The sequence below is a fragment of the Colletotrichum fioriniae genome (assembly GCF_027942845.1).
Source record: "Colletotrichum fioriniae strain IMI 355084 chromosome Unknown scaffold_7, whole genome shotgun sequence".
In the NCBI taxonomy this organism is placed as follows: Eukaryota; Fungi; Ascomycota; class Sordariomycetes; order Glomerellales; family Glomerellaceae; genus Colletotrichum; species Colletotrichum fioriniae.
In genome coordinates this window covers 285,785-312,576 of record NW_027076843.1, presented here as the reverse complement: position 1 = coordinate 312,576, position 26,792 = coordinate 285,785, and the positions used below count along the sequence as shown (strand labels likewise).

Genomic DNA, 26,792 nt, shown 5'->3' with positions numbered 1-26,792 from the left:
AGTTCTTGTTTGTTATCCACCTGAGAAAGCACCCTTAGGCCTCGTAAGTCAGAATCTATCAAACACAGCTCTTCCAACCTCTTATTTGCTTATACATGAGCACTAGAAGGTCACCTGCTCCGTCAAATCTCGAACTCTCTCCATCGCCGTCCGCAAACCATCCACATCCACGGCACCGACAGCCACGTCAGCCAGACTACAGCCCGTGTCCGGATCATCGTACCAGCTGATCACGCACATCCTCCCTGTCTCAAATTCCTTCTGGAAGGACTTGATGAAAGCGTCGCGGGACTTTTTATAGCTAACGGAGAAGGAAGATGCGCTCCAATGGCCGCGAGAAGTGAAGTGGGTTCGTAGGAGGGGGAGGCACATTGAGCCTGATGTTCTGACATTGAGGTCGACGATGTGGAAGTTGGAGAAGTCGGAGGCACCGTTCGTCTTAGAGCACGCTGCCGTCGACGATGTTGTTTCCAGGACATCAATTCCAGCTGGTCCAACGTACCCATATTCTCTCAGCCAGGTCGCAACCCTTTTGACCAACAGCCCAAACTTCTTCTCCAGCTGCTCTTGACGGCGGTAGTTGATGGTACTCCCGATCCATGCGTTATCGCCATCCGTCATCTGCTCCGATGCAGCCAGGAGAATCGGCTCATTGCCATCGTCTGTGACAAAGAACGTCAAGCCATAGTTTTCCAAGGGATCCTCGACCATATCAGACATAATCAGGGCTGCGGGCTGGAGATGAGCGTTTGACTCCGTCACTGAAGAAAGCAGCTTGCGAAGGACGCCGTTCCTAAAGTACTGCACCAGCTTTTGACGCTTATCCTCGGTGTTGATGATGTACATCCCCGCACAGCCCAAGGTCTGCTGGTTCTTGAGAACAAACGGCAGGGTGTGAGATTCGAGATCCGCGTAGATCTCCTCGCTTTTCTCCTTTAACCATCTGCCCCGGCTTCCTGCACAGGATTCCGGGACGATAAACTCTGCTGCATCACCGCTGGTGCACGAAGCACAGCATGCCCACGCATCACCAGCCAAACCATCGACCTCGAGAATAGTTGCTTTCGGGGTGGGAAGGCCTGATCGTGCGAGCGCAGCTTTGGAATTGAGAAACCTGTGTGTCTCAAGTGGGAAGATGAGGTTACTGTATGATTCCAGACCGTCGAGAACAAATTTATAGGCGATCAAATCGGTGCCGGCTTCTTTGATGGGGATTTCGGAGGGCCCGGGGCAGAAGATGAGATTTGGACGCTGGGATTGGATAGCACGGAGAGCGTCGTCTCTGCCTCGTGTATATCGTGCAGATTTCGCTTCTTGGAGTTTATGGTGTGGAAGAGCACGACGGCTGTGTTACCGCTGATGAAGGCGTCTCATTGCGGGATCAGCGAGAGGTATTTCACGGCCAGTCCGCGCTGCTGCTGTCTTCCGCCATCATCACCTGACAGTCTGCTGCAGGATGGATCTTGTGGAACGGCGTTGAAGGGGCTATCTTGGTAGAGGTATTTTGCGTTGCGTGGGACGTTGCGGTTGAGTTCTGAGCCGGAGTTGATGAGACAGAGGACTTGGGCGATGCGCTTGTCTGCGTTTCTGGGGCTTGCGCGGCGGTAAAGGTCTGTGAGGGTTGTGTCTAGGGTGACTGGTGGTAGGTCTATCATCGTTGTTATGTTTGCTTCTCCTCAGAAGTATGATTTTATGCTTTAGATTTAGCGATATTGTGAAGGGTTAAATTTATTTGAATGAGTTGCCCTTGTTTTTGAGTTGCCAAAAGGCGGGCTTTAGACCTCGTCTTGTAGAAGTGATGTCCTTGAAGAGCAAAAAATCATGGCTGGAAAAAGACGTAGGCCATCGCGACATGCAATTTAAAAACATCGGACCCTCGTGGCTGTGGTACGTTTGACGTGTGTGAGACATCCAAGAGAGATTAGTCGCCCAATGCAGATCTTCTAGGCCTGTGAGAGGTTGTGCGCCGGAGCTGTAGCGCCATCTCGCGCCTCTCAGAAGGGAGAGAAAGATATAAGATGTTACGAACAGAGGGACTATGCATAATTATTGATGTCGTCATCTCCATCCACGTTCGCAGGGCGTCAGTTGGGGGTTCACTTAGATCGGGGCGCCCAGTAATCCACTCGACAGGCGGGTCTCAGGTGAGACCTTTGACGTCGCTATCCGGTAAACAAGATAGCTGTAATTTCTTAGGCAGCAGGCAGCCTCACGACTTGAGTAAGCAGTTTCTGACCTAGAGAAGAACACGGTGAATGACTTATTTGAGGCAAAAGGTGTGTAGTTGTGAGATGCCGCCTCGACCTTTGCGGCCTACCCAGGTGGCTCCTGGTAAACTTGATCGATTACAACCACCGAGGAGAATTGTATCTTGCGTTGTCTACCCCAGCAATGCGGCGTGTTGGAAACGCTAGATACCACGGCATCCTGTTTACGTCGCGGCATATTGCAGGTCTCCGTTCCGGCATGAAACCCTGTATTGAAGTTGGTCTTCTAGCATGAAAGTGAGGAAACAAGGGCAGATTTCGGCATTGTTCAGGCCAACCCCTCTGGTACGAAAGGATCACAGAATGGAATTCTCCCCACCAACATACCAGACACCGCTTCAGACAACAACTGTCGTTCATAGGGCTTTCGATGAGTATGACTCGTTGGTGCAAGCCTCAAGGAGTCTGAGGGGACGTAAAGCTTCAAAGTTGTGGCTCATTGATAGCCGCTTGCACCGAAAGCAAACAATTATGCAAATCCATACGATGCTTGTCCTGGGAGACTGGCTGTATTCCGACCATGGCTAACAGGTTTTTGAGGAGAACGGTTGCAAATTCTATGCGATGCCAGACTACGCCTCCCAGAATTTCTGTGGAGACGTTAAGGACGACAACGTGATTGCCGCCCAGGTTTCCGGTTTTGTTGTGGCGGTGGCCATTGTGGCAAAAGATCAAGACGCCGTGCGGAGGATCGTCCCTGAACATAATGGATATTCGAAACGGCTTGGAGTCTTAGTGAGAGAGTAAAAATATAATGTGTCGGTAATATGTCCTGTCCAATATGGAACTCGATTCCGCGATAAGAGGAGTTCCTAGGCAACCATGTACGCTTATGAACTACACGTACAGCAAGCCTTGAACTGCGTTAAGGGATGCCTAGCAGAGGAGGCTCAGTCAAGGCTCTAAGAGAAAGGCAAAAGGTCTAAGATAGCAAGCAGTGTATTGTCTAGTTGGTAGAGATAATACTCTAACCTTGGTACGCAATGGTGAGATGTTATTATGAGGTGCTGAACTTACGTCTTCATTGGTCATACGACTGTTTGAGATGCATTATCAATCCATATACCAACAGCTCACCTCACCGTACTAGGCTAGACTAAGTGTGCTGATAGAAGTTCTGAGCAGCTCAATCAACAGGAGATGAGGTCGATGTAGTTAGAACAGCAGTAGACCAAGGCAAGCCACAGCTAGGGTACTACCATACGGGAGGTTGCAGTTCTAGGGACATAGCAACTATAAACGGTGAAGCGCGGAGAAGCACACGTACTGTACAGGTATAAATATACGGGTCACAAAGCTTGTGTTTTGAGAACTCTAAAGAACAACCGCCTTCGTGACACTATAGTCTATCCAAGGTCGGCCACGTCGCCTTTGATATGACATGCTCCCGTACCATACAAAGATGCTTCAATTCACTTAAGCGGCTGGAAAAGATGAAGTTTGGTAGAAGCCGCCCGCCTTGGTTTTTAAAGTCGTCTACAGCATGTGTTGTGGTACCCGATTGTATGAATTTCCCGTCGCTAGCCTGAGCAGAAGTGATTTTTCAGAATCGCGAGACGAGAGTTTCCGTCTCTCTCTTATTAAATATCTGCCCAACTAAATTTCAACGATCCAGCCAGAGGTGAATCAATATTGGCGCGAGTCGGCGGGTTGTGATGTTCCATATTATGACGTTGATATTTTTTTTGAAGTGAAGGTCCAAAGAACGTCTTTAGTGTTTGTTAGGCGGAGGATACACACACAGCCCGAGCGTGGAAAAACAAGCCGATTTCTCAGGATGGCTCCGTCTCGGTCAACAGATCGTTTATCCTGAATTTATCTTCCTCAATACGCTCCAATCGTTTCGCGTGTGATACGACCAGCTAGCGAAGATTGCAGCGGTGTTTAATTATTTAAGCTTTACAAACCTTGCGTGGTTCAAGCGGCTTAATCGTACCAGCGGACTGTTCGTTGGCCCGAGTTCCAGTTTACAGAGGTTCGGAGCCGAAAAACTCGCTTTCGGATGGCCCTGTTCCGGCTTCCAGTTACAACAAGAACAACACTTGGTAGAGCTCTGGACCTTTGGCTTCTCTTGTACTGAATCATGTGTACCCGAATACGCGGACTACTCCGTGATTTTCTTGTGTACGGGATGGCCGATGAGATTGAGGACACCCAACCAAGCTGTTGATCATCGTTCGCGAAATTTATCCTGCCGGTATCCGTTCACCGGTGGGATGCTTCGCTTTAGTAGATTTTTACGGAGATCTGAGCAAATCAGGGACTCAATTGCATTGAACGTCGACCCGCCGGTACAAGTCATGTACAACATGTGAGGCATAGCGTGTTCTTGGATACTATCGATGGAAATTACCATGGCCAGGCAGTTGCCTTGAAGTCATCGTGTGCGAGTATTTGAGTCGACAGTTTGGCCTGCCATCTCTGATTACCAGGTCAGCAACTCTTTGTCGTTCAGGCTATTCAAGCCTCCCACAACATCGTACATCAGTCAGAAATCAGCTCCTCATCTCCCTTAAAATCCATGCCAAGATCTCTCTCTATAAGAACAGACCCATAAGGCACCAAGACGACAAAAATGAAGTTCCAAGCCATCCTCTTCCTCGCGGCCAGCGCTATCGCCGCACCTACACCGGAAGCAGTTGCTGAGCCTGCGCCTGCCGATGTTGGTGCAACAACCAAGGCCCAGCGTCTCTTGTGCTCCGGTCTCTGGACTGGAAATGACCTCGGCTTCGGAGACCTCAAGTGGGCCATGGAGAACCGCAGAGATGAGCTGCAACTCAAGGCCGGATGGTGGAACGAGGTCAACACGGTCTGCAGATCGACAGATGGCAGGGACATTGCGCAGAATGGTATTTGGATCACGTACAACCACGCACGAAGTAGCCAGGCGAGGACAAATCTGAAGTACAATGGTGCGGTCGTCTGTTCACCACAGAGCAGCTGGAAACTCAAGTGCGATAAGGCATGAGTGCCGACATCCACGAAGAAAGAGGTGGTTGATGGATGGAGAGTGCTCCCAAAACTTTCCAGATGAATACCTAGCGGTCTTTACAACAACGAGGCAGCACTTGAATAATTTCAATCATTAATGAGACACTTTTGATCATAAAGATATCTGCCTATGGTCGTGATTGTTCCTTACAGACCCACCGTATCTCTCACTCCTGGGTCATTTGTCCACTTATCGAGAGCAATGGAGTTCGTAACTTGGGATTAGCGAGAGCTTTGAGAAAGCTACATTTTATCAACAGATGTTGCCCAGACGCTAGCTCCAAGAGCACATGAGGACTCTGGCCGGAAAAAGTTTGGTGTTGACATTTGTGGCGTCTATGTCAGTGGCCAGCTAACTTTCAGCTGTTGTCTCACGGAAGGATGTAGTCCATATCACTCCCGCAGTGATCCGGTCAGCGCCCATCCTCTCCAACACCCATACTGCAGGGTCCTCTGCAGCTTGAACGCATACAATTAAAAAAGCACCAAGCAATGTTCTCAACGTAAGGCAGTTGCGGCAGACAAACTTCACAGAGCCGATCGGCTTATCGTGCATCCAGCCAGTTTGCACCGGTGGAAAGGAGGCGCCATCTTCTCGGGTTGCCAATCTCATCTGCTGCGCCAAGATTCGTAGACTAAAGGTGTCCAGAGACTTCTGACAGATATAAAAACACACTGTACCGAGACACCCTGGACTTTTGGGGTATTATGTCTCGAAGACTTGGCTTTCATTTTGCTTCACTGGCTCCAGTCAAGAACGCGATGATCGCTGTCTGACAATTGAGTCTTGGCGTAAGTAACGCGACAGAGATTGCGCATTCGAGATTATGGTCATCACGTATGCTGATCTTATTTTCCTTGGGAACTAAGGGGCTCGGAGAATGCTGTATGTCGAAGATGCTCCGCTGTGCTAAGTCAAAATGTTTCACACAAGCTGTCGGGACTGTGAGCTGAATGCAGTCGGAGTCTGAGATGAACTTATTGGAACTTGACCATCGGTACCGATGACTCCACATTTAACAGTCAACAGCAGTCTACCTTTGCCCGAGCCGAGTGATAATTGGGCGAGAAACGGGCGTGTCTCTGCCTTAGATACCTTAGTAGTGAGTCTTCTGCGGGGAGACACCAGCAACCCCGGCAGTGGTTCTCAAAGTCGAATTGAACTCCACGCGGGGGAAGATATGACCGCTTTCGGCCATATGGCCTAGTAGATTTGTCCCCATTCTAAGCGAGGAGTTTATGGGTTAACGTGAGAGAGATAAGGACCATTCCATTTGAGGCAACCTTTACCCTGCGCGCGGGATTTGTCTCGAGTTCACCTCCTTTGCCATTTTAAGACCTTTACACAAAAGCCAATCGGACTCATTTACACCCTTCGGCCGACGCGGGAGGGCTGCCTGTGGCTGGCTCAGCTACGACAGCTAGGGATGCAAGCATGGAGACCCTGGTGTTTACCGACATCGCCTAGCCTCTCTCAACAAGCACATCAGGTCTCAGACTACCCTGCAGATCACGAAGCTGTGAATGTTGCTTCATCGCCATCACAAGCCATCGAATTTGCCGGAGGGCTTCTTCGGGAGGAAATGGACAGAGATTGGGATCTTACTAGTTGTTTCTGTGCTGCTTTTGGAAATCAGCCATACTTCAGCTCTGTCTCAGCCTCCTAGGAACGAAAATTGTGCTGATCATGTCCATACGAGCGGTGTTGATGACCATTCTTTGAGAATAGCTGGAGCCGAGGTGACGGACGAGCTTGTCCGGTGAGTTCAAGGCCTTAAAAGTCCGGCGTCGCATGTGCGTTGTCGCCTGCACAAATGCGGCTTGTCAAATTTGTTGATATTTCCCTTACCCCATGGCCGAGGGCTTCTACCTATCTTTGGACTCTACTCTTGCTTCACATTTTGGACTACACAGCAACATGGCGACCACTCACGACCACAATCACGACCACTCCCAGACTCACTTGGGAGTGGACATTGACATCCCGACGCCGATCACTCCGGGCGAATCGGATTTGCTAACGAGCGAGATGTCGGGTCTCAGCATCAACGAGCGAAGCCGACCTCGTCTTCTCCCGTCTTACCCATCCGCAACATCCCCTCGCACTAGTAGCCCTACTGGGTCCGTCAGGAGCGCGTATACTACCAAGCGCCGTGTCAGCCGTCGTTCCTACAGCAATGAGTTTCATTCAAGCTCCCACAGCTCCAGCTTCAGTTCCGAGGTGTCGAAGGAGCTCACTCGCCAGGCAGAGCTTGAGTTCGCAGCGCTCACGGAACTCATGTCTAGCATGTCGAGGCGAAGCATGTCGTTGCGCGAAGTCTGGAGCAAGATCATCACCGAGCGCGAGTCTGTCTACTCTGAGATGCATCGCATGACTGAGCGCTACGAGGAGTTGACCGAGGTCATGGAGCGCAAGGAGAGGGAGCATAGTCATCACAACCACGAGCGGGAGGGCCACAAGCAGGAGCTTGTCAAGGTGCGCCTGGAGCTCAATGTAGCCATCAACAGCGCTTCTAAGTTCAAGCTGGAGCTATCTGCACGAGACAATGAGTGCAAGACCCTCCGACACGAGATTGCCGAGGCCAAGGATACCTACACCTACATCAAGAAAGAACACGAAGAGCTGAAGAAGACGTCGGAGCAGACGAGGCTCACCTTGGTGGCCACCACAGCTGCCCGCGCCGACCTTGATGATCAGTGTGGCAAGCTGCGAGGCGAGCGTGCGGACATGGACCTGAAGCTCACCGAGCTGACCTCCAAGCACGAGGAGATTACCACCAAGTTCGACTCGACTTATAAAGAGCTTGTGGACATCAGGAAGAGCCATCTGATACTTAAGGAGGAGAAGCACGAGTGGCTCCACAGGCGGGGCGAGCTTGAGGACCACATCCGCAAGTGCGACCACAAGTATGATGAGCTGAAGCGGAAGTACAAGGAGACAGAAGAGCTGTACGAGAAGAAGAAGTCTGAGGTAAAGGAGCAGCAGGAAACTGTCATCAGAGTCAAGAATGAGAAGGAGGAGGCCATCACCAAGGTCAAGAGTGAGAAGGAGGAAGCCATCACCAGAATCAAGAACGAGAAGGAGGAGATCATCATCAAGATCCGGAACGAAAAGGAAGAGCTCGAGCAGTCCATCATCAGACTCAAGCGCGAGCTTGAGGAAGAGCACTGCAGGTGGGAAGCGGCCGAAGACAACTGCGGCAAGTGGAAACTCAAGTGGGAGCACTGCGACCGCGAGATCATTTCCCTGCGCGAAGAGATCTCCCGCATCGAGATTACACGCACCGAACTGCGGGAAACCATCACCAAGAAGACGGAAGAGCTTCGTATTCTCATCATCGAGAAGAAGCGCCTCAAGGACGAGGGCGAGCGTGCCGTTGGTCGCGCCAACGAGAACCACCGTCAGCTTCTGCTCGTGCAGGAGACCCTCAGCCATACCGAGACCATTCTCAAGAAGTCGCAAGAGGAGATCCACACGAAGACGGAACGCATCGAGCGTCTCGACTGCGACCTGAGCGACTGCAGGAAGCAGATCGAGAAGCTCCAGATCGAGATTGAGAGTCATCAGTCCGCCTCGGCAGTGCTCAAGATCGAGGTTGAGACGCTCAACAGCAGGTGTGGCGCGCTCAAGGCCAAGTGCCACGAGTGGGAGGTCAAGTACGAGGAGGCCTACGAGAGCATCACCGAGATCGAGGAGGGAAGCTCCAGCTACGAGTACGAGATTTCGGCTATGCGCACCATGCTCCGAGAGGCGAGGGAGCAGAAGGAGACGGCCATTACTGCGCGCAACACGGCGGATCGCGAGCGCGACGAGGCTGTGGTGAGGTTCGAGGAGAAGTGCAGGGCGATGGAGAGGTTGGAGGAGAGGATCAGCGCGCAAATGCATGAAATGAGCTCGCGGTCTGGCACGAAGACTACTACGACGAGTACCACTCGCAAGTCGGGTCATCGGGTGAATAGTAGCGGTAGCGGTGTCATCTGCTATGAGAACTGACATGGTGATCGTTGGCAGGATCGTGGGCATAAAATTTCGACCTGGCAACGACTATTTTCTTTGTAAACTCCGTAGACGTGACCGATTCTAATTTGTGGAATGGTCATTAATTTGATGCTAATAATATCATACTTACAATTCAATTACCTCGCTTTGCTAAGTGGCTATGATTCATAACGTGTGTGAGAACATCACAAGGTCCATCTCAATCGTGGTGGTGACAGGCCTTATTACTTCTCGCTCAATTCGCCTTTTGGTATTATCTCCTTAGTCTCAACCTAGGTCGTGGGTATTATGTTAATCTCGCTTGCCTTTTCCTCTAGCATCCTCCTCATCACTGCTCGTCAACGTCGCCTCGCTCGGGTTGATCCTGAAGCTGAAGTCCACAACACCAACCAAACTGCTCACAGATCGCACTAGGCCCTCCAAGTCATCGCACACAAGCGAGCTGCAAACCTGCAGCACCGCGAACTCAGTATATCCGTGTTGCTCCACGTTCCTCACGTCGAGAATACTACCGCTGCCGAGTGGGCTAACTATCTCCGATAACTCGGCCATACTGGCAATCGTTGAAGTATCGCTCGTCGGCGACTCCACCACGCTGGGCTTCCGACCTGAGGGGCGCACCTCGGATCCTGTTCGGGTGTGCACCGTGACGAGCCTGTGCTCGAGCTCACTGCCCCTTCTTTGCATGGTCCGCGGCTCTGGTTCGGGGCCTTTGAGGTGGAGGAGCTTGCGAGTGAGCTCATTGGGTCTCGGAAGTTGCATGAAGGGCGGTAGCGACTGGCCCGATAGTAGAGAGTTGGATAGGAGCGTGAGCGTGGAGAGAATGGTATGTTGCGTCGGCTCAATCCCCGCAAGGACCTGATTGAGGGCGCGCAGCCAAGCCCGGTCGCTGTCGGACGAGGGCGTTGCCGGTCTGTCACGCGGCTTCCATGTGATGGTGTAGGCTATCAGTGTCAGGTAACGCATGGTGCTGGTAGACCGTCTGATGATGTCCTCGTAGGTGGCTCTAGGGAATTTGCCGCCAATATCGGGTTCCCATTTCTGCCATTGCGCATGCTGATCCAAGCTAGGGAGCAGCAGTAGCAGCTTGCCTAGAATGCGACGCCTTTCCTTCTCCATCTTGTGAGCAGGTGTGCCAGGCTTCTTGATATCACCGTGAGTCTCCTCCATCGTCGCCTTGATCGTCTCAGTCACGACGCTGAAGTAGTTGGCCAATAAATAGAGCGAGGCACTGAGATCCCGTCGCAGCCAGCGCCTGTCGGTGATGGGAGCCGGGAAGATGGTCCAGATGAACGCGATGAAGCAACCGGCCGCAACACAGGCAAGACGATAGGGTGCCAGGAGATAGGTAGGATAGTACGGTTGTCCCGTGGCGGCCGCCGCCTTTTCTCCGATTTTTTGAACCTGCAGCTCATACCCGATGATGAGAACTTGGGTAATGATGGTGATAAGCCATACAGGCATAAACCGCGGGTACTTCAAAACGAAGTACTGCTCGATGAAGATGAACAACCAGAGGAAGACGATGACTCCGGCAGTGCGCTCGACAACGATATACCAGATGATGTAGGAGAAGATAACAGCAACACAAGTTCCACCGACTCGACATACGAAGCCAAAGATGGACTGGCCGGCCGTGATGGTCATGCCGATGGCAATCATGATCATGGCCCAAACCAAGCGTTGCTCAGTGAAGAACGTCTGGGTGCTCTGTAGGAAAGCCATGATGCCGACTGTCATAGTAGCAATGGCGACACGAAAGCCAAACAGCGATTCACCTGATCCGACAAACCCAGAAAATGCCCTCACCCAGTTTCCAAAGTATTGCCAGAGGCCGTGTGCAGGAAGATGTTCGGGGTCCTTCTTCTTGTTGTACCCATCACCGGCGTAGACAATGTTCGCGCCCATCTCCGCGATATCCGGTGTCTGTTCGGGGGAAGCGTCCTCGGTGCTGCAGATACCCTTGAACCATTTCTTGAGACGCTTCTGAGAAGGGACAATCAAGCGCTTCTTTGCCATCGTGCCGTCAGCCACCTTTGAGTCTGCGAACATGACCAGATCCTGCACCGCTTCGCCGAGGGCGAGCATGAGCTTCTCCATGTACAGCATCACATAAAGCTGCGTCTGATCGCGCTCCCGCATCCTGGTCTCGAGCTTCTTGAGGTGAAGATCTTGACGTTCCTGCTCCGTTGCGAGCTGCCTCTCCTTCAACCAGTTCTTGAGCAGCTCTCCCTTCTTGTCGTTGAAGTCCTGCACCCTCGCGGCGAGGACTTCAGCAAACCCGGCTTCGCCTGGCTTCGAGGTCGCCTTGGCACCAGCATCCATCTCCACATCGGCGCCCTTGGTCTTCTTCGGCTTCGGTGTAAGTTCGAGGACGATACCGACATGATCTAGTCCCTGGTCCATCGCTTCCGTAAGGATTTCGAACGGCTCCAGCAATTGGAGCATGATATCGTTCCAGACTTTCTTTTCCCGTTCCTTCTCCGCGTCAGAGTCGCCGTTACCATCGTTGACCCCCCACCCGTGCTTTTCGGAGGCTCGGCGGAAAATGTCGACGATTGTGCTGATGCCGTTCAATGGGATCATGATACTTCGCAGGCGGTTGAAGATTTCACCGATATCCTTGGAGTTGAGCTTGCCGTAAGCGATATCCCTCTTGGCGAAGAGGATGTCTCCGTGCATCTTTCCAAACAGGGCTGAAATTACCAAAGCCGTGGCCTTGAGTTCACCCGCGGCCTTCGTCTCCTTCGTCATCTCGGGCTTCTTCTGCTTCTTGTTCTTCTTGAACACGTTGCTGCTCTTCGTCTGGTGACGCTCGAGCATGTCAGGGCTCGATAGCGTCTTCAAGTAATTGAGCTGGAGGGCGATGGACTTGCGAACAAGGCCGATGGCACCCTTGAATTCACCGCTCACCACCTTTCTGCTGGAGACGGGGAAAACAAAAAGTGAGACACCGGTAGCGATTCCCATTGCGCAAAGCATTGCCACGGTAAGTCGCTTCACAAGCGACTCAGCGGCTGCGGTCGTCACCATGAGCGGGCCAAAGGTGCAGGCTACGTTCATAAAGATGGAGTAGATCATGACAGGCAGGTTCATCGCCGGGTATTTGGCTCTCAGAGTATTTGAAATCCAAATGTTGAAGAAGAGCCAGACGCCGCAGACAGCAGACTGACTTGAGTTGTAGATGGGCAATCCGGTGGCCAGCTCCTCGGCGGAAGCAGTGTTCCTTCGCGCCTGCACGCCGGACCACAGTGCCAGCATCGACAAGGCGCCGCCGATGCATATTCCGGTGACATTGAGGACGAGGTTCTGGAGGTATTTCCCTCTGGGGAGAATGGCGAGCGCAAGCACTGAGATGATTGGCACGAGATAGCCCAATGTTGTGAAGTACTGTGCTACAGGCGTGGATTGGTAGATGGCGATGCCGATCAGCGGCGGTAATGAGCCCTTGAACATCATGATGAGCGTCGGCGCATCGAGGCCCAATCTCGTCGCCAGGCCCGGCTTCGGCGCCGGTTTCTTTGTCGCTTTACTTGCAGTCGTCGGTGACCGCGCCGGGACGCCATCCGGGTGAGTCTCAGTCTCTGGGGATTGAGCCTCGGTGTACCGGTCGGCGTCCGGCTTCTGTTCGTCGGATGCCATGGTTCCAGTCGTTTTTGCGTTACCGTTTACGGAATCATCGGCCCTTTGAGCGAACGAGCGGGCACCTATTGATTATTCGATTATGTCGTCGTGCCCGTAGATCAGTCGAACATAATGGTCTCTTGACTTCTTGTCTCTGAGTGTTGCGATGACTTTGGGTTGAGTTTTCGCCCGGGCCGAGGGTGGGCGGTTTGTTTTGTCTCATTGGAGAATGATGTAATTGCGGAGTTCGCCGCGTCTATCTAGCCTCTATCTACGCGCAGTACAGAACTCATAGTGTGCGCGAATCCAGCACTACAGGCAAGAGAATGCCGACAGAGTTTGCGCTAATGCCGTGTTTTTGTGGACTTTGTACTCGTTTTCGGTCAAGAGGGGGAGGGAAGATTACGGCGTAATAAGACCTAAAATAGCTAGCTGGTGGCCTCTAAGAAGCCTCTCCTCAAGGTGAGACGAGTCAGGATTCATGCACAAGCACGGGCCTTCATCTCAAAGGTAGGACGGGGTGAGCCTGTGAGATGATGTGAGATTAGATGAGATGGGCAGATCACTCAGTCTAGAATCATGTCTTTCGAATTATGGATATGCAGATTTTGCATTCCTGATCTTTCAAAGACCACAATAGTTACCCTCACAAGTTTCGGTACGGATAGGTGAACTAAACACATCACTCGCTGATTGACACGAGATGAGTAAGCCTCATTGGCACCCCATCTAGTGGCCAAAGATGAGCGTCGCTGGTGTGACACCAGCATCCAACCTCTCTCTCATCCTCAGCGCAGTGAAAGCTCAATGAGCCCTCGTCAGTTCAATCAATGGCATTGAAAGAGTTTCTAGAAAACCATGGTTCAGAAATATTGCTCTTCCCAACATCCACAGTAACGCTGAAGGTCCGTAAACCCCTATCGGAGGAAATAAATGAAAAGAGTTCATCCGCATGTATCACCCCTGCACCTCAGCCCTAACGGGCTTGTGAACCCCGCCACGTCAACTTCCCGACCACAAGCCGGCCGGCGTGTCCGGCAAAGCATGATTGCAATATCATAGCCAGTTCCGAGACCGTCCGCGGAATATCAAGGCTTTCCCCCGAAGAGCAACACTATAGCCTCGCTGAAATCTCCGTTGGCCATCGGAATACTGAATGCTGGCCGTCTTGGATGAGTGCAGTGAGGCGGGTGCGCTCAAGAATTGAGGATCCCACGTATCTGCTGGTGAGTCAGCCACGCTTCATGCAGCTTGGTGTCGGGTAGGCAACACCACCATTTTCCCCGCACCCCGGATTCACTCCGGCAAGACGCCGCGCTGATGATTAGCACCGGGGCCGTTGAGGAAAATGGAGGTGGGGAAAATTAAGAGCCGCTTCTCACTGGTTTTGCATGTACTCGAGATAACGTGATGTGCTCTGGGCGTGTCTAGTGAGCTGGCGTGTTGCAAAAGACTGGCCACGTTGATGGATACTGCATTCAACGGTAACAGGAGATAATTTTGAAACCGTCGCTGGCTTCTTGATCAAAGTCTGACTCTTCGCCGGGGCTGATGAAAGACCCTTGTTGGTGCAGGCAGCAGCCATTTGAAGGCTGCTGACCGAGTACATCTCATACATCTCCCAACGAAGAATGAATTCCTATCCCACAACTGTGAGGAAGATCATGCTCCTAGGCCAGTCTTCAAGTTGGTGTGCCTCTGATTCATGATATGGCGACGTCTTCTATTCATCAGAGCCTAGAACATGGTTGTATTCGACTTCTTACCCTCCATCCGGGTGACTTGTTTGATCCCCTATCATGCTCTTTTCAAGAGGTTTCGCTGGAGTCGTCTCCCAGTTTCGAGGCCGTCTCTTGTGCGCAAGAGGCATCCGGTGCAACCGAAAACCTGACTGTTCAAGCTTGCGCGTTAAATGTAAGCCCCAAAGTCATCCCAATCTCATCACAGATTGCGTCTCTTCTTTTCTCTCTGCGCGGCACTGCCGACACACGCACTCTATGGATTCACGAAGTCTGCGTCGACCAGGCAGATTCATCTGAGAAGAGCACTCAAGCAAAACTCTTGCGGCAAATCTTCGAAAGCGCTGTGCGCGTGACATTCTGGCTAGGTCCTTCGGCCGGGGATGGAACCAGTGATCGTACGCTCACGTTCCTCAGGAGAATGGCGATGCATAGAAAATACAATGATCGAGGCACATACCTTGGTGGTCGAAGAGTTGGCTCAGACACAAGCTCCGAGTGCGGATCTGGGAGGCAAGCGGAAATATCAGATGCCGAAGACGAGGACAACGATGATGAGGAGGACGATGAGGGCTACGAGAGCGGATCCTTTTCTGATAATGACCTAGATGTCGTCGATAACAGGAGTTCTACTACGGTATCATCTGATACTCGAGCCTATTTGGAGAGAGTCGACTCACCAGCGCCGCTCATTTCTCATACCGAACTTCTCCGGTCCGAAATCTGTCAAGTATTCTCTGTCATCATGTTGTTTCTTCGGAGCAAGTACCGACACTACTTTGTCCACGGCTACCGGAACCCTTACCGAGCTTTGAGAATCCGAAAAGCCTGGGAAAGGGCCATAGCAGCGTGGGAGCTTAATCGGTCACGACGTGGCCATATCGCTTTCGGCAGGCCTGTTCTTTACGAGAACCACATGGAATACTTCTTTCATGAACACTACAGAGCCAACTGGGAATCTGTTGACAATTTCCTTCAGAATCCATGGTGGAGCCAGACTTGGACCGTTCCAGAGGTCTGGTGTGCCAACGACCGAGCAGTCATCCAATTCGGGCAGCGGACGATCAAGTGGAAGACCTTGCAAAAGGCTCTGCCGTTCGCTGAGGCCTGGGACGACATGGGAAAGACGATGGTCGAGACAGGAGATGGGCGCATTGGCGAGTGGCCAGAACTGAGGGATCTATACGCCACCGCCTTCCACCTCTTGAGGCAACGACTCATGAACGGGAGACTTTCGGATCTCTTGTGGACCACTTGGTCTAGAGATGCAGCCGACCCTCGAGACAAGGTGTTTGCGATGCTCAGTCTCGTCGGTAGCTTTCGTGGCTGGTCCCAACCTGATTACAACAGGTCTGTCAAGCAGGTGTTTTGCGGAGCAGCGAGAGACATCATCCGTGGCGAAGGAAGTCTTGACATATTGCTGGCGGCCGGAAGACTGAAGAAAGGAGACGAATCAATCTCGCTGCCGAGCTGGGTGCCTGACTGGCGTAAAGAACACAGCCCACTCAAGGGACGACCGAAGCCCCTGGTTGACCGATCCCGTATCCATTCTCTCTTCGTCACTGGGTCTATCGAATCTCTCGTTGTAAATGGACATGGCTTTACGGCCTGCTCAAGCGCAGTACCAGTTGCTTGGTTCAGCCATGATCTAGACAGGTTACATGTTCGAGCTGTATTTGTCGATGAAGTGGAAACAGTGGCTCCTCCGCATGGGCCAAGATCAGATATTGGCGTCAAAAATACCGTGAATGATGCGTGTCTTGTTAGCCAGGCCGCATTCTTTGATGGGAAGCCTCGTTGGTGGAGCAAGGATGAGAAGGACGGATTGCCTAGCCTTGTCAAGAGAGTCCTGATGGCTGGTTCCCGTGGTATGATGGATGAAGAAGAAGCCATAGGGGAAACCATGGTATTCCGGCGCTTCTTCGTCACAAAGAATCAGCGCTATCTTTGCATTGGACCCGAGGGAACAAGGCTAGGAGACAAAATTTTCATCGTTGCTGGATGCAGCCTGCCCCTGGTTCTACGGGAACATGAGCGGGCAACAAAGAATGGGTCGACACTATATGAGCTGGTAGGAGAGGCTTACGGTCAGTTGCGATCATCTACTGTCCACCAAAGGATCTCAGCTAACTCTAGATCAAGTTCACGGCATCATGAAAGGCGAGGCCATCGAAAACAGGAAAGCCGAGATCGGGTGGGAGAGGTTAGCTTGGTGGCGACCCTCAAGGGGAAATGAAGTCTCTTGGGAGTATATGGTCATTCAGTGAGATTTGGACACAAACCTATACGCCTGTAAATACCCAGTCTACTCACCCAGTAATATTCTGAGGCATCTTCAGCAGCACCCAATATACACATGCAGCAAATCGAAGAGAAATCGAATGAGGACCAAGCGGCATGCTCAGCTTAGATTGAGCTGGCAAGGGCGGCAGAGTTCCACTTTCCAAATTCCAAGCCACGAAGATACTCATTCAAACTTAGCTTTGTGCTGAAATTCACGGTTTCTTCATATCAAGGAAGGACATCTACCTATTAAGCCCCACCAGTCAACATTCAATCCTATTCGTGAACGATCAAGTCAAACAGAGAAGTGGGAGGCTACAAGAGGTAAACTGTCATTCACCAAGTAACTATTCCGGGCTCACTTCCCCAAGTCCATACTACAGTCCGAGACCAAGACGTTGTTTGGGATTTATTGGGATGTAGGTACGGTATGGGGGAACACCTGGGCCAGAACGATGAATATCTGTGCCTAGACCAACTTCTTATGGCAATTCGAACAAAGAAGGCATATACAGCAGACTGCTAAGCGAAGTTCAAACGAGGGCATGTATATTTGGCGTCGATGTCGGGCAAATGAATGCACCGGGCGACTACTTGGTCTGTCACGGAAGCCTCCTGCTCACATCGTTAGACTGGGAGTGGTGATACCGGGTAGTCTTCCATCACAGATCGGACGAGACCAAGCAGAGTAAACCTCGGGGTAAAAAATAATCAATGGACGATCATGGGTCTTGAACTTAGGAGTATCATATGTCTGAAAAGTCATGTTCGGACCGTTCAGAGGGTTTTCGGAGCCATCGAGCTGATCCAAGCAAGCCATCTTGGGGTCTTCACTCGAACACCATGACACTCGTTCGAACCGGGATCCTAACTCCAGACTCCAGCTCCATGATCAGCTCTCGATCGCATTCGAGCTTCAAGTCCTTATTGCGCGTCTCTGTCACTTTCAGCCGCGTATCTTTGGCCCACGAAGGCGTTTCCACGCGGCTCAATCTTGGACAAGAGTATGACGAAGGTCTATCATGATCACAAACAGCGGACAGCCCAACTATGGGGTTTGTATCAAGCAAATTATCTCAACGCATCAGAAACATTCTATGCCAAGAACTCTCAAGTATATCCATCCAAGGTATCGAAAAAGGTATGGAGGGTAGGCATTCGGGTTGTCGCGTCGAGAGGGTAACGTCTGATCGAATAGTAAACCTGGTGACAAGTTACCGTCAGCAACGAAACACCAAGCAGAGCGGGGAAGGCTTTGGAGCAAGAAGACTTCACACGCGAATCAATACAGATCCAGTCTACAGGGCGTTTAAGGCACTGGCGAAAGAAACTAAAGCCAGAGTAGACCACGGGTAGAGACGCGTCTATGATCCCAAGCGGCCTGAGTATGATACCTTGATACAGGTTCATTCGACGACGTCTGACTTGACTCCCCATCAGCAGATGAAAGCGTTCAGATAAGGTATCAATCATTGCCGGATTTCACGACCCTCGAGCCGTAGACGCAACGACAGAGAAGTCGGCAGTGCTACTTCCGCTCTCTGGTATCGGGGTCATAATTGCCTTACAGCCTCAGCGTAGAAGCTGATATCTTCGACAAATGGACCTATCAATCAGGTTTCCCGAGGACACGGTATTCAGTCCAAATCCATGACGGCCTGGTATCTTTCTCCCGGACTTCTTTCATCCCCCTTCAGCGTTTTTTCTTCTCTCCCGTCTCTTCTCTCAGCTCTGAAATTTTGCTTTTACCGTATCGTCCTCGGTCGAGACACGGCATCTTGCCCCGCGCGCGGCATGGAAATGTGGTCTAGGCTCGTGATTCGGTTTCGTCGGTTTCGTTCAAACTCGATAGATAGGTCTTGGCATCTTTGTCAATAGCCGTTCGGCCGGCTTGTCGCACGATTCGAATAAAGGACTACGAGTCATTAGAATCGTCCCATCGAGACCTCGCTGACTCCACATGTGTTGATGGGATGGCAGATATTTGGGTCGAGTTCGATGTTTGTTGTCGTCTCCATCGATCCATCATATTGAGACGAGGCATCTTTAGTGGCTTTTTGATAATGAGAAATGTGACGACGACGGCTGATAATGAATCAGAAACAAAAGAGAATAATTTCGAGGAAATAATCCAGTATATGTATTCGATTTTACCGTATGCCATCATCATCCAATCTATACTACCAACAACTTTCGCCCTCCAAACCACACTCAGCTCCTTCTCTCGCCCATCCAAACTATCAACGCAGCCGGCGCACCGCTCCCGGCTCTACACCCATCCCGCGTTAGCAGAACCAACCAAACCAGTCCCTAAGCTTCCTAGAACCCACGGTAACCAAAGAATCCTAACCAGCAAACCACACGTTCAAAGACTGCAATTTCTCGTCAGAACAATTGCCACAAAACAGATGCGTTACCAAGGCTCATAACTCTACGGAACACCCATAGCCTCATTCTTTACGGAATCGTTGGTGTGGAACTGCCTAAACGGAACGGACCAAACCTTCCAAAGAGACCAGGCCAGACGGGCATCGGGGCCCTCTCTGCCTCTCCCCTCTTCCTCCTCTTCATCCCCCCTCATTTCCCCCATCATCCAGAGACTCGTCATTCAGATCAGAGGCAGAATAACTGCCTCAGCCTTGGACCTCCTGATCACCAACCACCTCACTTCCCATTTCCTTTTTGCCGCCTCTTCCTCTGAGATCTGTGCTCCGGGTGTTTCATTGACTGACTTCCGCGTCGTCATTTTACCGCCACGTTCCGCGATCTTCTGCAAAGTGAGAGAGAAGTCTTGGTCGTACCGCCAAGGTCACAATTAGAGAGGATAAGTGAGTCTCCTATGCCGAACACGCCCCGGGGAGTGTATAGGCCAAGTGATGGTGGAAATCCGTCACTAGTGGCTGGGCCCTAGCCCAGCATGGTCCTTCCTGGGAGAGATTGAGGATCTAGACAGTATTCGAAACTGCCCGCATATCTAGTTAGGTGGCGGATCAACGCGGCCGAGTGGAAGTACGATGGGTTCAAAGCTCAGTCTCAAAACACATCTCGTCCCAACTTATTCATCGGCACATCTTGGCAAGGCGACATAAAATACCACACAGACTTGCGCCAAAATCTGGCCGCGGATGTTCCGCTGCATTTGCTAAAGCACGTCACCTTGATCCGTCACATTTCCCGATTGTAAAAGCCGTTGGTGGATGACTGATCGGAGCCGTGGGCCCCTTCTCCCCCACGGTGGTGGCCAATGGACGATCCGATCGGTGGCTGGCTTGTCTCAACGGCTGTCAGAAGTTCGATATCAGTCGTGGGCCGATGTCTAGTCGATTGTTCGTGTATGTATGATCGCTGTCGTCTCAACTATGCATTGACGCAGTTAGACTCTGTACAACCGGAACATCAAACCTGTCATGATTTCTCTCTGCACAGTGTCATTGGCAGCATAATCATGGCCGCATGACACTTTTCAGAAATTTCCAATGACATGAGAAAACCATATTGAACCAGCATCTTGCCTTGGTAGACCTGCAAACCTGGAGTCCAATCTCCACCAGACCCGAAGATGCAGTATTGGCCATGGCTCGATTGTGCTCCATTTCTTTGCAGAGGCGGTATCTGTACTCCGTAACCTCTAGGCTCTGAGTCTGGGGCTCGTGAGATTATTAGCGCCTTAGTGCTCTCTGTTGGGCAACCCGATTCTAAGCGCGATGTAACGGCGGCTTGATGAACCGCCGTGAAAGTGCAACTGTGACCTCGATTGTGGACTCCACGGATTGCCTCGCCTACTAAGCCGTGCGATAATGCATGTACGCTGTCTGGTCCCACAAGCGGTGACTTGGAGACAGTTCGGTTTTGTGCAAATTGGTCTACGGATAGAATATGTTTCCAGCCGAGTTCAAATGAAACGAAACAACTAAATCTCCGGATCCATCGCCGGTATTTGATCCAGAAGAGGGGCAAACAACAAGGTGCTCGAGACCCCGAATGCGCCTCGGTTGGTGATGAGGAAATTGGTCACCTGGGGAGAGCAATTACACTACGCATCGGAACTCCAGTCAATCGAGAGCGCGCACGGTGTGCAGCGTGGAGAAACGGTGAGAACAACCTTCAAGTTAGAACGCCCGAGTCGATCTAACTAATTACCTACCTTAGCTTGAGCCTTGGAAATAGAAAGATGTGGGTAGCCTGGGCTGGATACGATGCTTCGCCTGGCTTTCTGGCTTCGAAGCGAGGAATATAGAAGGGGAAGGATCAAGAAGAGCAGGGTAGAATCCGTGAATATTGGTTATGCTTCAACGGTCTTCAAGGGGTTGCCTTGGTGAAGGACATCGTCAAAGATTGGCATGACAGGGCATTTGTCGAACGGGCCACCTCCTAGCGAGCCGTGTCCCGCCCGACGACCCGGACCCCATCTAGGTTTAGATATGAAGCGAAGTTCTGGCCGACAACAGTATCAGTATTGACGTGCACTTCCGCTGTGGGAAGCTCGGAAGAAGTGCCAGAAAAGCACATGCAATCTGGGCACGGGATGCCAGAGCCGGCCAGGAGATTGGGGTGGCGGGTGGCCGGCGTGCTCCTGATGCAGTGTAATATCGAACATGCAAGCTTGACACCAATTGACTCAGGGGGACCGCGGGTGCGCGAGTTCTCCGTTGGCCGCAGCAGTGGCCGCAGAACACATGAAAGGCCGCATCTGGAGAGGAATTGTGTGCGAGAATGCCGTTCCAGTCCAAGACAGCCCTGACTGCTGGCTGCAGAAGACTGAGCTGACAACGTCTGGATTCTGTTGGTGCGTGGCATCCCCAATACAGTCACCAACACAGTAGAGAGTTTGATGAATGGCTTGCAGAGGTTCGTTCCTACACAGGAAGATCATCCCGGCGACGCCTAAGTTGTGCATGAGATGGTCTGTCTCTTTGGCCGTTCGTCTGCAGTGCTGCACTCCGCATTGCGCCCGTGGTAGAACCAGCCAATGCCCAGTACTCCGTACTGGCACGCTGTCGGCATTCACCCTCGCAAATGACGCTAGACGCCCCGAGGGATTGCAAGGTGTGACGGAGGCTAAAGCGATCCCATTGTTTGCGTAAGCCAGGCTGTCTGCAACTTCTCTCCGCCCCCAGCGTCGACTTCTTTTCCAATCTCAATATTGAATAGTCGCAGGCGCGCCTGTCTTTTCGCGATAATTTGTGCAATCGCGCTGTGGAAGGAAAGACTCGAAACATTCATCAGGCGGGCCGAAAATAGCCAAAACATAGCGGCAATTCCCAATTGTGCATGAAACATGGGGCTCGCGTTAGAACAAAGACGACATGGGTTCTCTGGGGTCCTCGTAGCTCGAACGACGTTGGTGCTTGGGTTCCGAGATTCGACTATTTGGCGACGGTGACCGGCCGATAGCGATGCAGCCAGCAGACGGATGGGTTGACTGTCAACCTCGATTGCAACCTGGTCCAGCTTCCCATTGCTGGCTCTTGGCCGTCTTCTGTGCAGACATGTTCCATCATATAATTTCGCAAAGACCCAGTCTTCATTTCCCCATGTTGCCTGTAACGTCGTAGGTGACACACACACTTCGCCTTTGAGGGTTGTGTCCGTATCCGTACTTCAACGGGCTAACAGCCATCTCTGTTAGTGTGTAGTGGTCCACTGTCCAGCAATCGATCCTCTTTTCCCCCCAGCCAACCGCCTATCGGGTTTCTCTCGCGCTCGGAAGATTTGTCGGGAGCCTTGAACCGACGTGGGCTCTTTGTGAAGCGCGACGAGCATGGTTGGCCAGACTGACGTGACATTGGGGGTGCGCCACTGACAGACCGGATGACAGGCTCAGGGTTTCTAGTGGGCCGCGTCAAACGTTCCTGACGACCTGGGCCATTGGCCCTTCTTCAACGGAACTTTGCGATTCGTGAAATGGGTCCCCAAAGACCGTCCAAACGAGATTGAGTTTGCAAGGGCGACCTTGTTCTGCGCAACGAACCACAGCCCGCAAGGCGTTGAGTCCACAGACAGCTGCACAATCACTACCGCCACTGAGCAGCCGCCACTGTCAATATGTCGTTGGCGACGATCTTGAATAACGCAAAGTCGTCCGAATAAGGTTGAGACCTTGAAGAACTCCAAAATTCCGACGAAAGCTAGACTCGACTCAACTGACTTTTTAGCTAGTTGTGTTCGTGCCGAGCCGAGATGTTCTCGCCATTGGACTGTTCAGTGGCATCCTGTCAGGCGTCAAAAATAGCCGCGCATCATGCAAAGAAAGGTTCTGTGTGCGAACATAAGCAACGTCAGGCTCGGATTCGTTGTCCGATCACAGGGCGAGGTCCAATAGAACATCCTGTTTTGCATGTCAGCTGCCGAGACCCTGACTGAGCGTTTAGAATCTATGGACAAGCAGAATAATTGCCGTGACACTTGGTCAGATGTGAGAAATTGCCAATCTCTCCATATCCGAACCGGCAATTCCTCCGCGAACAAGTGATAGGGTGGCGATGCGCGCAGGCGGAATATCAAGTTGTCCAACACCGGACATAATCGGGTATACTCATATTCAGAACTAAGAGATCTCTGGCTTGGTATCTGGCATCAGATGACAGTATACTGCTCAAACTGAAGTCTTCTATCAAGAGATGTTTTGTGATTGATATCTCGAACTGTTTTGCAAGAAAGGATCATCAAGAAATGACCCTCGTTAGTTCAATTCGGCCGAGTGCAAGTCCTTCGGGTTGTGGGTGGTGGGTGTGGAATGAAATGAAGCTGTGGGTCACAAATCCGACCAGCACCATGCCGCAGGAGACATTCACAAGACTCCATACGATGTGACTGCCATAGAACTCGAGAGCAGGCAGTGATCAAGCTCCGAATGAGCCAGCGAAGTGCGGATAAAAATCACGGAAAGACGGATAGCTGCGGCATCTGACCTAAAAGACGCGGTCGTCAGTAATGCATAAAGCATGTCACGCCATGCAGGATGAGCTAAATACACGCGACTTGCGCATGGAACACCGGGTTCAAAGAAAGGGCTATCTTGATCCGACAAGACTGATGTGTCCTATAAGTGCAGGACAAAGGCACCAAACCATAATGAGCTGCCATCAACTTCACTCTGACCTCGAAAAGGGTGATGAAATCCGAGAGTCGAACCGGAAATCGGGAGCGAAGCACGACTTGGACTGGACGGTAGATTCGCAAGAAAGCATTATAAACCTGGTCCGAGGAATGTCTCTGGAACTCTTCCGTTGATGCGTTACGTCCCCTGGGGCTAGCCATTCAGCCAGACTTGTTATTGTTCATCGGTCTGATCGACCTTGATGGGTACCCAATTCCCGTGTCAATGCCGTGCGCGGCATGATCCAGCGGAAGCCGTTGGCGGGAAATATGCCGGCAAGTTAGAACAACGGACGTTCGACGCGACGCATTATTTGTATGCAGCCTTCACACCGTCGGAGCGTGCTGAAGAGGACGCCGCTCGGATAACAGGTCAAATTTGGCTCACGGACAGAGTAGACAGCGAGCCAAAAGCGGCGATGTAGGGCACACGATAAACTGGCGGTGAATCGATGAGGATCTCAAGTCGAATTGAGATGGTGCCAAGCCTAATCATGACTTCTGTTCTATATTTCGTCTGTCGTCGGTTATGTTGAATTGGAGGATGGCTTTCCTCCTGATTAGGGGACAATCTCTGCGAGCATTCCAGCGTGAAGACATTTCTGGAGAAACTGACCAGCGGAGCGAAACCCCGGCTGATAGTTCTTCATCTGTAGGCCCCTGATCCCCTGCCGGACATGGAACCTATTTCGAGACCTCTTTTCTTGGAAGCCGTAAATCGCTGCAGGGGTGTTTCACAATATTCCAGAAAGATTGCCGACAAAGGTTGTCAAAAAGGCGTTGCATAAGCAGGCGCGAAATGGAAATCTGGGGGATGATGCCATCCCGCTTATGGCGGAGGAGGTTGTGCAGGGGGCATCGGTATGGAATAGAGTTGTGAGTTCTTCTTCTAGAAGACCCAGGGATAAGTGACAGGCCGAGGCGAAACAGTAGTCCAGCTGCAAGAGACTCGTAGAATTCACAGCCTTGTCGTGTGGCCAGTGGCATGCCAGTCGAGACAGTGCAGTGCCTCCTCCTCGGACTTTGGTGCGGCGCGACCTGGTCATTGTGGTGCAGAGGGGGAATAGGTGGTGTCGGCGATTGGCAGGGGCAGAAAGTGGGCAGAATTCCAGGAGGAATCTGATATTGCATAACCTTGCGGCGCTCGTTTGAAGGGGTGTTTGCTGGGCTGAGTGCAACTGATTGCTGATAGACTGGGAAATTCTCCTTCGCGTCCCATGATGCCCCGCCGAAGAGCTTGCTCGCCGGCCAACTCACGACGTCAAGAGCGAGGAGGTTGGTCTAGGTGGTAATTAATCATGGCGTCCATCATTAGCAATAGCCGTCGTGACCCATACGGAGGGGTTTCCTCGTTTTAGCTGGCAGTAGGGTCTATCGTAAGACTGCGTATTGAACCTGATGGGCGTACTCCAGGCCAATGCAAGGCCCGGGTGATGCAGGGCAAGCCGCAAACGCTGCCATGTCAAAAGCCCCGGGAGGATGATATGCCGTCGGTGATGACATCGGAGGCCTCTCCCAAACAGAACACACCGGACATTGCCATGGTATGCGAAATAACAGCAAGTGACGGAGTCATCTGAAGTATTTGTGTCTGCCCAGCGAGCGCTCTGGTGGATGGATGATGTTGGGCGGGCGCTGACTGACAGGGCGTTGGAGTGGACGAGGGTTTGGAGGTGGACCGGAGCGGAGGACGACGGTTTATTTGTTTCATCAATGTCGAATTGGGTAGGCAGGTCGCAGAACAGGAGGTGAATGCTGGCATTGTCAAATGATTTGAAAAAGGAGAGGCATGTCGAGTATCCATAGAGTCGATTCGTCTGCGAAACAATTGTGCATGTTGAATATGTCCTGCCTTGGATGGTATTGTGCTCGGCGAATTTCTTCATGCGGATGCGAGATGGGGGTGGGGGATGTGGGATGGGAACCTAAGGGACTCAGGGAGAAAGGGACGCCGGGAAGGGGAGGAATGACAACCCAAAGACGGGAGAGGGAGAAGGAGCCAACGGGAACCTTGGGACTGGGACGTATCGCGTCAAATTCCTCACTTTAGGTACCTTCTGAGGTAGCTGCGTTCCCAGGCATTCGAGGCAGGTGTCCAAGGTACCTATCTTACCTCCCATGCCTTATATCAATAGAAAGTACTGTAAAGGCGTCTTTTTAATCTCAGCGATGAGTACCTGCCTCTTTCGAACGTTGCGCACGATCAACTCAAAGTGACAACAAGCAACAAGAGGGCGATACTTGAGCACGTACGGATACGTACTCCAAAAACCAAGTGGGAATGGAAGGAACGAACGACTTTGCAAAGTCGCAAACAGACAGCGGAGTCATCCACATCCTCAGCGGGATGGACACAGAGGACCAGGAAGAGTGGAGACATGTCACATTTAATGGGTCCAAAATACCTGAGTACTTGGGTACGTAACCGCCCGTCGGTACCTCATTGTGGTGGAAGGTGCCTTGCACCTGGCCATTGTGCGAAGAAGGAACCAGCAGGGGAGTGCCATCTTTCCCCCGTCTTTGCGCACGGTGGGCTCAAGCCCACTTGTAGTGTTTGAACACCGTGTTATGTTGGAAGTTGGTGATGTTCGTACAGTATTGGATACCAAGGCAGGAGGAATCCAAACTTGGAGTCACGTCGTGAGCGGGCATCGCCCCCATCTGTGCCTTGAATTCACCTCGCCTGCCCTGATCAAGGTAGCGAAAAGCTTCAATACCAAGGCGAACGTGAATCTGTCAGGTCATAGCTAAAGCTATTTGATCCGTTCCTCGTCAGTTGGGCCGCACGAC

General features: G+C 51.7%; 4 protein-coding genes across 4 annotated transcripts; 2 read left to right on the top strand and 2 right to left on the bottom strand.

Annotated features, from left to right (window-relative positions):
• Positions 1-102: 102 nt before the first annotated feature.
• N0V96_006281 (uncharacterized protein) lies at positions 103-1,655 on the bottom strand (the record flags this gene model as incomplete). Its single annotated transcript, XM_065757665.1, has 2 exons — positions 103-1,251; positions 1,473-1,655. The coding sequence occupies 2 exons, from the start codon at positions 1,653-1,655 to the stop codon at positions 103-105; spliced, it is 1,332 nt and encodes a 443-aa protein (XP_065613582.1).
• Positions 1,656-4,842: 3,187 nt separating this feature from the next.
• On the top strand, positions 4,843-5,235 carry N0V96_006280 (uncharacterized protein; the record flags this gene model as incomplete). The annotated part of the gene is made up of 1 exon (XM_053190864.1): positions 4,843-5,235. The coding sequence occupies one exon, from the start codon at positions 4,843-4,845 to the stop codon at positions 5,233-5,235; it is 393 nt and encodes a 130-aa protein (XP_053051782.1).
• Positions 5,236-7,176: 1,941 nt separating this feature from the next.
• On the top strand, positions 7,177-9,252 carry N0V96_006279 (uncharacterized protein; the record flags this gene model as incomplete). The annotated part of the gene is made up of 1 exon (XM_053190865.2): positions 7,177-9,252. The coding sequence occupies one exon, from the start codon at positions 7,177-7,179 to the stop codon at positions 9,250-9,252; it is 2,076 nt and encodes a 691-aa protein (XP_053051783.2).
• Positions 9,253-9,549: 297 nt separating this feature from the next.
• N0V96_006278 (uncharacterized protein) lies at positions 9,550-13,105 on the bottom strand (the record flags this gene model as incomplete). Its single annotated transcript, XM_053190866.2, has 2 exons — positions 9,550-12,965; positions 13,012-13,105. The coding sequence occupies 2 exons, from the start codon at positions 13,103-13,105 to the stop codon at positions 9,550-9,552; spliced, it is 3,510 nt and encodes a 1,169-aa protein (XP_053051784.2).
• Between the last annotated feature and the right edge of the window lie 13,687 nt (positions 13,106-26,792).